We start from the raw sequence: 10,596 nt of genomic DNA, 5'->3' as shown, positions 1-10,596 counted from the left end.
GGGCTCGGGTAGCCCAGCTGGTCTCCCATCTAACTGATCTAATCAATGACTCCGAAGAGCTGGGGCTCTTGGCTCCGCCCCCGCCAGTCTCTTTTCCGCCTTCTATTGGGCGTGGGCCGAGGAGGCAGGGCCTTGTTCCTCACGCGGATTGGCTGGCAGGGAATCAGTATCAATGTTTAAGCGGCGGCGTGAGGTGAATAGAGTCAGTCAGCAAGAGGCGCTGGGGCGAGAGCTGGGACTGCGAGCCCGGCGGATGCGGCAGCGGCAGAGGGCGGCTGGGGAGACGCTACTCCAACTGTTGAATTTTCACCTTTCATTTCCTCCGATGCTTTGCTTTCGGAGATGGATTTATTTGCTTTGAAATCCGCACGTCTTTCGCATGCTATGCGCTGATCCTGACAGGCACCAGATTAAAAGAGACCACCCGTGACAGAAAAGGAGGAAAAAAAAAAAAAAAAAGCCCTCCACAACGGACTACACAATTAACTATGCACACCGGTGCTGGACTTTGTGAATAGAGAACATTGAGAGGAAAATCATGAACTATGATGCGGGGCTAAGCTGTGAACAGTCACTGGAATCCTGATTTTTTCTCTTTTTTTCCAGGACTCTGAAAGATTTGGGGGTTCCTCACGCCTAACCAAAAGGAAAGGTTTTTTTTTAAAAAAATAAATAAATAAATAAATAAATACACCTAGCAAAACAGACGCCTTGTTTTCCAGACCCTCGGACCCCGGCAGAAAGAGGTAGAGTAAAAGTGCTGCTGGATTCAGCTACACCTTCCTCCTTCCCTCCCTCCCTCCCTTTTCTCTCGCTTTTTCTTTTCCTCCAAAACATGAATCTGGCTTTTCTTTCTATACAGTGAGTCAGAGAAAGCGTTAGGAAGAAGCCGCAACTAATGTCTGTGAAGGGAGGACCATGAGGCGAGAGTGAATACGATTCGTTCCACTGCTTCTGACTCATCGGGCAGATCGGAACACCTGCATTTCTGGATGTGTCATTCCCATATGTCGAGGCGCCTCAAGAACCCGAAATAATGTGTAGACAGACCTGTGCCTAACATCCCCTCGGAGGTAGCTCTCGGGGGTGGGCGCCCCTGGCTGGACCGCCGCGGCCGCAGCTCCTCACCCCCTGCCCTCCTCGAGTCGCCCAGAGAGACTGTGTGAAAGCGAGACTGCAGAATGCATCACGCCAAACCTTGATGTGTTTCTTTCATCCAGCCCACTCCTACTATTAAAAAAAAAAAAAAAAAAAAAAAAAATTGACGGGAAAAAAAAACCCGCACTTTTTTCGCTTCAAATATTCACCACTTTTATTCCTCGCCAAGGTTTTCCTTTCTAGATGAAGAGGACTGGGAGGCAGGGCCATTGGAAGGAGATGCTGAATAGAAAGAAAAGAGAGGCACTTGACAGCCCAGCCCTGTGAATGCAGAGACTGTTTCCCTTCTAGCGAGAGACAGGGAGAGTGTGTGTGCGAGGACTGGGAGGGTGGCTCCCCCTTCCTTTTTATTCCGCCTCCCCTTCCCCCTTCAAATCTGCACATCCAACCATGAGTTGCCTGTTGATTTCCTTTCGCCTGGGAAGAAAAGCAAACTGGAATTAAACTGCATCGAGAGAAGTCCTTGCTCTCGGGGAGAGAATGGGATGGTAGCGGCGGCTACTGACTTGGCATAGAGAAATCACAGAGTGTGTGTTCTATGAACAGAGGCGGAGATAGAGCTATATATCCCCCCCCGCCCCAATAGACTCATACCGCAAACGCTGATCTGGCTGTGGCTTTCCTGACTTCGGGGGAGAGCCTTTTCCGAGGAAGAGAGGGAGGAGCCTGGTGGAGGGAGGAAACTACAAATCGGGACACTAGTTCTTTGCGCTGCATTTCCTCCCCTCCCTTTGGCTGCTCGGAAAGGAGAGAGAGAGAGAGAGAGAGAGAGAGAGAAAATACGCTTGGCTGGGAGATGCAGTCCGCCGCCGCCTCTCCCTCAGCCAGCAATGCAAGATTAGATCTCTAAATGCAGCAAAACACTGCCTGAAAACCGAACAGCCCGCGAAGCCAGCAGACATTTCACCGGGCTCCAGCGAAGCTTCAAAATATATCTGACTCTTTCTCCGTTGCTCCTCATCCCCATCAATTTCATCATAGCAGACGAGAAACAAGTAAGGATTTCACTTTCCCATCTGCCTGAAGACACACCTCCCCGCTCCCTCCCCCACCCGATGTGAAGAGTATTCCGGCGGCTACAGCGGGAGTGGATTTGCAGCGCCCTAGCGGAGCCAGGAAAATCCACGGATTCTTTACCATCCCTTCTAGACACGATTTCCATCTCATCGCTAGCCTCATCGCTCAACTTTGAGTCGCCCCAAGTCCCGGCGGAAGAGACAAAGCCCCGGGCTCGCCCCCAGCCGCAGGGAGCGGCCGCCTTGCTCCGTGCCCCTGCAGCTTCGCTGCGCCGCCGCTTCTCGCCCAGTGCGGATGCTGTAGATCAACAGGTTCGGGGAACTTGAGCGGAATAAGGTAGACCGCCGGGTGCCGCAGCCCAGGAGCAGAGGGAAGGAAGGACCCACAGACTTGTGGCTCGTGTCGCGCGCGCACGCTGCGCCCGAACCCCAGGCTGGCGCGCACCCACTCGCTCGCCCCTCCAGTCCGGCCGCTCCAGCCCCCACCCCACCGGTCTGGGATGTACCTTTCCATCTGTTGCTGTTTCCTCCTATGGGCCCCTGCCCTGACGCTCAAAAACCTCAACTACTCGGTGCCAGAGGAGCAAGGGGCCGGCACCGTGATCGGCAACATCGGCAAGGATGCTCGACTGCAGCCGGGGCTTCCGCCCGCAGAGCGCGGTGGCAGTGTCGGCAGCGGGCGAAGCAAGTCGGGTAGCTACCGGGTGCTGGAGAACTCAGCGCCGCACCTGCTGGACGTGGACGCGGACAGCGGGCTCCTCTACACCAAGCAGCGCATCGACCGTGAGTCCCTGTGCCGCCACAACGCCAAGTGCCAGCTGTCCCTCGAGGTGTTCGCCAACGACAAGGAAATCTGCATGATCAAGGTGGAGATCCAGGACATCAACGACAACGCCCCCTCCTTCCCCTCGGACCAGATTGAGATGGACATCTCGGAGAACGCGGCGCCGGGTACCCGCTTCCCTCTCACCAGCGCACATGACCCGGACGCCGGCGAGAACGGGCTCCGCACCTATCTGCTCACGCGCGACGACCATGGGCTCTTCGCGCTGGACGTCAAGTCCCGCGGCGACGGCACCAAATTCCCAGAGCTGGTTATCCAGAAGGCGCTGGACCGCGAGCAGCAGAACCACCACACGCTTGTGCTGACCGCCCTGGACGGCGGCGAGCCGCCGCGATCGGCCACTGTGCAAATCAACGTGAAGGTGATAGACTCTAACGACAACAGCCCGGTGTTCGAGGCGCCCTCCTACTTGGTGGAGCTGCCAGAAAATGCCCCACTGGGCACCGTGGTCATTGATCTGAATGCCACCGACGCCGACGAGGGTCCCAATGGTGAAGTCCTCTACTCCTTCAGCAGCTATGTGCCTGACCGCGTAAGAGAGCTCTTCTCCATCGACCCTAAGACCGGCCTGATCCGTGTCAAGGGCAATCTGGACTATGAGGAGAATGGGATGCTGGAGATCGACGTACAGGCCCGAGACTTGGGGCCCAACCCCATCCCGGCCCACTGCAAGGTCACTGTCAAGCTCATCGACCGCAACGACAACGCGCCGTCCATTGGTTTCGTCTCCGTGCGCCAGGGGGCGCTGAGCGAGGCCGCCCCGCCCGGCACCGTCATAGCCCTAGTGCGGGTCACTGACCGGGACTCGGGCAAGAACGGGCAGCTGCAGTGCAGGGTACTGGGCGGAGGAGGGACGGGCGGCGGCGGCGGCGGCCTGGGCGGGCCCGGAGGTTCTGTCCCCTTCAAGCTTGAGGAGAACTACGACAACTTCTACACGGTGGTGACTGACCGCCCGCTGGACCGCGAGACACAGGACGAGTACAACGTGACAATCGTGGCGCGGGACGGGGGCTCGCCTCCTCTCAACTCCACCAAGTCGTTCGCTGTCAAGATTCTGGACGAGAACGACAACCCTCCTCGTTTCACCAAGGGACTCTATGTGCTGCAGGTGCACGAAAACAACATCCCAGGAGAGTACCTGGGCTCCGTGCTCGCCCAGGACCCCGACCTGGGCCAGAACGGCACGGTGTCCTATTCCATCCTGCCCTCGCACATCGGCGACGTGTCCATCTACACCTATGTGTCTGTGAACCCCACCAACGGGGCCATCTACGCCCTGCGCTCCTTTAACTACGAGCAGACCAAGGCTTTTGAGTTCAAGGTGCTTGCTAAGGACTCAGGGGCGCCCGCGCACTTGGAGAGCAACGCCACTGTGAGGGTGACGGTGCTAGACGTGAATGACAACGCGCCGGTGATCGTGCTGCCCACGCTGCAGAACGACACCGCTGAGCTGCAGGTGCCGCGCAACGCCGGCCTGGGCTACCTGGTGAGCACCGTACGCGCCCTTGACAGTGACTTCGGCGAGAGTGGGCGCCTCACCTACGAGATCGTAGACGGAAACGACGACCACCTGTTTGAAATCGATCCCTCCAGCGGCGAGATCCGCACGCTGCACCCCTTCTGGGAGGACGTGACGCCGGTGGTGGAGCTGGTGGTGAAGGTGACTGACCACGGGAAGCCCACCCTGTCCGCGGTGGCCAAGCTCATCATCCGCTCCGTGAGCGGCTCCTTGCCCGAAGGGGTTCCCCGGGTAAACGGCGAGCAGCACCACTGGGACATGTCGCTGCCGCTCATCGTGACTCTGAGCACTATCTCTATCATTCTCCTAGCGGCCATGATCACCATTGCCGTCAAGTGCAAGCGCGAGAACAAGGAGATTCGCACCTACAACTGCCGCATCGCCGAGTACAGCCACCCGCAGCTGGGCGGGGGCAAGGGCAAGAAGAAAAAAATCAACAAAAATGATATTATGCTGGTGCAGAGCGAGGTGGAAGAGAGGAACGCCATGAATGTCATGAACGTGGTGAGCAGCCCCTCCCTGGCTACCTCCCCTATGTACTTCGACTACCAGACCCGGCTGCCCCTCAGCTCGCCCCGATCGGAGGTGATGTATCTCAAACCGGCCTCCAACAACCTGACTGTTCCTCAGGGCCACGCGGGCTGCCACACCAGCTTCACCGGACAAGGGACTAATGCAAGCGAGACCCCTGCCACTCGGATGTCCATAATTCAGGTAAGAGACTCTTAGCCTAACTGGGACTTGACTTTATTGCTGGTTTGGGGAGCTGTCCTGAAACCTTTGGAACAGGACAAAGCCACGCGGCCAGCAGCAGTGAGAGAGGAAAATTTTTTAAGTGAAAATGGTTTACACTCTTGCCACTACCTGTTCGACACATTCCATACATAACCCCTCCCCTGTAAATAGTCTAAAGTAGTCTAAAAGTCTTACTTTTGTTGTATTTTAAAGTTTATTTTTGTAGGCTTAAAAATGTTAGCAGTGTTCAGTATTTAGAGTTTATTTTACTTTATTTTTATTTGTGGGTCTACATTTCTCTCCATAACAAAGGATTCCCAGAGTAGAAAAAAAAAGTTTTAGTTAAATTGCTTTTTAATTCTGTTTAAAAAAATCTGATGCCAAAAATGAAAGAAATGTATACTCAAATACTCAGAAGTTCACTTTTTCAAGTACAAAACAGCAACTAGTCAGAGAATTCCAGAGCCTGAATCTGAGCTAAGTTTTCACTCCTCACCGAAAAAGTCAGTTTTATACTTTAAGAAGTGTTTTAATGAATATGACTCTGATTTACTCTTTACACTAGAAACTGCATCATGATGTCTTAGTGTAGTTTAAACTTTTAATATGTAAATTATGCTCTGAAGCTCTTTCAAAAGTTTGAATAAATGTAGGCTTTGGATAATGACCATTAACTGTCTATGAGAAGTTTATATTTATTTTGTCCTGATCTGTTTCTTGGAGTCATTGAGGAAGGAATAGAGTGCACCAGAGGGTCACAGACTCAACTTATATGGTTGAAAACAGGAGGCATAGTTGGCATTAAAGGCACTTGACCCACCAAAAGGAATTTCAGGATGTATTTAGTTTTCATATTTTCAAGTGATATTTAATATATTTTAGATAGTATAATCCAAAGTCACTGATATATTAAAACAAAAAAAACCCTAAATGACTGACCCATCATGGACATAGATTCTAACAATAGCAGGTGACTGTACTTTGTCTAGTCACTGCTTAGCTTCTTTTATCCACTATTAAGTTGTGTCACAGAAAAACTTAATCCTTGCTTATTATAAATGCATGTTGATACAAATTACTCTGGATGAGCACTACTTGAAATTCAAAATTGAGTTTAACTAAAAGTGACACTTTGGGAGGAAGATTAGTTTGGGGCAAATGAAGTTAATTTGTTCATAATTTTATGCTTTGAAAAGCAAATACCTTTTAATGACACTTGGCTCAGTAATGTTTTTATTATTAAAATGAATAGTAAAACTTCATAACCTTATCCTTTCTAACAGAAGTATAACAAATGCCAAAAGTTAGCAAAACATATTTTCTTATAATATTATAATGTCCTTGTAAAACAGACTCTTGTAATTGGTGCTACTGAATACTAAAGTATCGATTGTAGTATTAAATCCCACTTTTAATGGTGTCTACTGTATACCAGTAATCATGATTTTTTGATGTCTATAAAAGAGTGAACAAGAAATATCTCCCTTAAAAAATAGTGTGGTTTCTATGAAAGTCTTTCTGTGACTGTGTTAAACTGGTATTTACGATAATCTCTTTAGGGAGATATGTTAAAATATGTATTTATAGATCTTTTGCAGTCATTTTATCTATACATGTATGTTAAATACCTTTCTTCTATTTTTACCATTGACAACTACAAAGATATCACAGAGTAATGTTTAATCTTCTATTTCAAGTGCTGTTAGTTGTATTCTTATTTAGGTTCCAGTAAAAATGAAGTTGGTGCAGTAGAATATCAGCAAGCCTGATTCCTTGGTCAGATTAGTGAGGAACAAATTTGGATGGAAGTATCCAGAAGGTTTCGAGGGACAGGGGTGCCTGTATTGTATTTACACCATGCTGTTCTTTAAGCTGTTCATTGCTTGAGGAATGGATGGTGGTGATGATGGTGATGGTGATGATGATGATGATGATGATTCCTCTCAGCAATAAAACTTAAGCCAAAGCAAATCTCATACATGCAGGGAAAGAGACAGATAATTTAAAAAGAAAACAAAAGACAAACTTCCTTGCCATTCCCTTTCTTCTAGAATCTAAATCCATGCCATAAAAACACAGAAAAAGTTTCAGTTTTAAGTTCTTGAAATTTTTTCCAAGGTGACTCAATGTTGCAGATTGCTCTTGCCCTAGAAATATCCTCGATATAAACTGTTAAAAGAGGCACTCTCTCTTTTTTTCCCCTGAGTTTTTGCAGTCTTATAAAGAATGCTTTGCAAATTCCTAATATGTTAATTTCCTTTTCAGTATACCAGGTTTTTCTCAGTACCTATTGTTGAGAACAGAGTAAATTAACTATAGTGATCCTCCTTTCTTCTTCTTTAAACTAGAATGCTACAAACGCTTTGTGCTGAAGTGACATGCTTAAATTCAAGTGCTCAGGTATCCATAACCTTGTTTCAAAGTGCATTTATCAGTGTGTATATTTAACACAGTCTGCTGAGGAAACACACTACTAATCTCACGTGTATTTCTGAAGGTAGTATTTTAATTCACGGAGTGCACTTGGACTAGCAACTACTAGGTCTGTTTTACCTTTATTTTCCAGTATGTTTGTCCTGTTTAGAAAGTGCACAGTGTATTTCTATTGATGGAATGAAACGTATTTCGTAATTGTTTTGAGATACACTGGTATGAAATTTAGGAATTTCAGGATGTAGAAGACTCATATTGCCACTGAAATTAAGATTTTTTAAAGTATCAAATAATATTGTGTGAGTCACGGGGTCTAAATTTTAAGGTTAAGCTCTGTGGGTTCTTGGGCAAAGAGCATTCTTATTGAAAGTGAATGCAGAACAATCCTGTAAGCTGGTTACACATGTAACCACTATGTAGAAACAGTGGTTTGTGAGAAGAGATTTTATTCAGGGTTTTTTTCAAGTTTCTCAGATGAAATAAAGTGTTTGAATGATAGACTAGTGATTAAAATATCCTCAATAATGTGAGTCATAATACAACATTGTGTTAATGAAATATTTTATTCATTTTAAAGCTATAACACTGATTTTGAAAAATAGGAGCACAGATTTTGTGGTAGGTAAGGCAAATAAATTGTTATACAAATTTATAAAAGCACTTTTCATAGTAATTTTCATGTGAATTATTTCATATGTTAATATGAGAATCTAAAATCAAGTAGAGATCATTACTAGTTGTCACAGGTTACTGCCTATCGAGGCTTATCAAGAATTATTTGTTCAGTCTCAGGGTAACTTCTCAACAGGTGTTTTCAACAAAGGCCTGGCTGAGAAGAGGCTGGGGACTTCTTCACTGTTGGGAGAATTTCCAGTTTTATTTGAACATCTGTGTTTTCAGATTTTTTTGTAGTACTACTGTAAGTCATTTCAATATGAACTCATAGAAGAAAATATATAGAGCCAGCAGAATAAGATCTACTAAAATAAATTTTACAAAAGAATACATTCTCATGTGGTGTTTTATAGTTGAATTTTAAGAGATTCACATTAAGATTGACTTTAGACTTGTTATGCTAGGAAGAGAAAATCCTTTTGATATATGTGCATGGCCTTTTCAATAAAAAGGAATTAAACACATGGTAAATACAGTCAATCCAAATATATAGAAATGAGATTGCAGCATAGAGGATTAAAGTAGCATAGCATAGACAATAAACTCAGTATTTTGGAATTAAAATGTGAAAGAAAAAGTATATCTTTACTAGCAACATTATCCGTTGTCTGCCTTTAGTCCCACTTCTCTAACACAAGAGATTCTTGACTATAGGGACTGATGAGCTCCCAAGATGGTGATCTTTAAAAGTTCATATCCTAGTATGTTAGTGATTTCAATAACAAACATAAAATGTGTGAACAATTTCTTCATATATAATTTTGAGGTTAATTTTCCACAATGTTGTTCTAAGATAGTACAGTTTGATTAGTTACATGCACTCATTTCCATGAACATTATATACGTCTCTACTTATAAGGGGAATGATGAGCTAAATAGGAAGGGGATGTCTCTCCTATAGCAGGCCTCCAGGATTGTCTTCTCCACTTGCCTTTTTTTTTTTTTTCTAATTTTTAAAAAGTTGGAAAGTTTAATTCCTACTTTAAGTTAACATGAGTACATAATCATAATGCATTTTTTCGGTTTTACCATATATTAAAAATAGTATAAATAAGGTACAAAAAAACTGAAAAGATAATCAGCCATCAAGGTGTTTTGAGTTTCTTTGGAGAAGAGTTCAAAATTCAGATTATTATCATTATTTTTAATACATTGTTACTTTTATTCTTAGTTTTGTGTGGACCTACGAAAATCTCAGCTCCAATATAAATTTGGGTGCATTTGTTTATCTTGCAATACATGAAAACACAAAAGTATAATTTTTTTTAATTATATGAATTAGAAACCTGAGAACTTTGTTTTTACAATTAGTTCATATAACTACTCATAGGTAATAACCTCTTCATCCATTAGTTTTTAGTTTTCAACAAAATTTCCAAAATGCCAGCCAGGTAAAATATTCCATCATCCTTCCACTGAGATGATGACTCATCAGTCTGTAGGATAATTTTAAGTTTTTCTGAGTGTATGAGTGAGTTCATAATTTTACTTAAGTGCTATGAGTGAATTTTATAATTTCAATAAATATTATCATATCCAAGTCCACTTGGATGATTTTGGAATTTTATTCCTGGCATCTTCATGTTATTTGAGGCTGTGTGCGATCATGAAAACTATCAGATCATAGAAAAGTATGTCCTAAAATTCCAATCTCAATTGCTTGAACATCACTTTTAGTCAAGAAAAAAATTTCCAGGTTCTAAAACATTATTGATCACCTGTGACCATATTGTTCAGAACACATTAAAAACATTAATAAAATAAAAACAAACAGAATTTCTAGAAACTTTTCTTAATAAATTTGAAGTTATATATTATTCACTTTTTTACAGTGCATATAGATTTATATATGAGGTTAAAATAAATTGGTTACTCTTAAAATAATCTCAAATACCTCATTAAAGGATTAAGAAATGTACATATTTTAAAAATTAAAAAAAACTTAAAAAATGCCAGATAAGTATTTAATATTATTTACAAATATAATATTTATATTTTCTTATGTTTTCCTACCACTATCAGGCTTCACATTTTTTACTGTTAGTGCTGCTTATGTAATACAATGCAATAGAAATATATTTATAAAAATAAAAGGTTTATAAATTAAGAAAATATTTAATGTTAAGATTAATAAAGAGTTATATGCACTTATTGCCCTGAAGTTTGGCTCTGTCTATATTTATGAAAATGTGAATCATAATACTTTTTGACAAAAT

The 10,596-nt window shown here is 44.1% G+C and overlaps 1 protein-coding gene across 3 annotated transcripts in view; it reads left to right on the top strand.

The window, feature by feature from the left end:
- Window positions 1-214: 214 nt before the first annotated feature.
- The window catches only part of PCDH17 (protocadherin 17), a 98,856-nt gene continuing 88,474 nt past the window's right edge, over window positions 215-10,596 (top strand). For 2 of the 3 annotated variants that reach the window (XR_003519257.2, XM_035726791.1), the window contains exon 1: window positions 215-5,251. Coding sequence is in view for 2 of the 3 variants with exons in the window: in XM_035726791.1 (XP_035582684.1) it covers window positions 2,675-5,251 (2,577 nt within the window). In the remaining variant the exon portion in view is untranslated. The remainder of the gene's footprint in view (window positions 5,252-10,596) is intronic. The other variant, XM_027590511.2, reaches the window with a different exon arrangement.

This window comes from Zalophus californianus, chromosome 3, assembly GCF_009762305.2.
Source record: "Zalophus californianus isolate mZalCal1 chromosome 3, mZalCal1.pri.v2, whole genome shotgun sequence".
Lineage (NCBI taxonomy): Eukaryota > Metazoa > Chordata > Mammalia > Carnivora > Otariidae > Zalophus > Zalophus californianus.
Note: the sequence above shows the minus strand (reverse complement) of the source record. Positions and strands in the feature narration are given on the sequence as shown.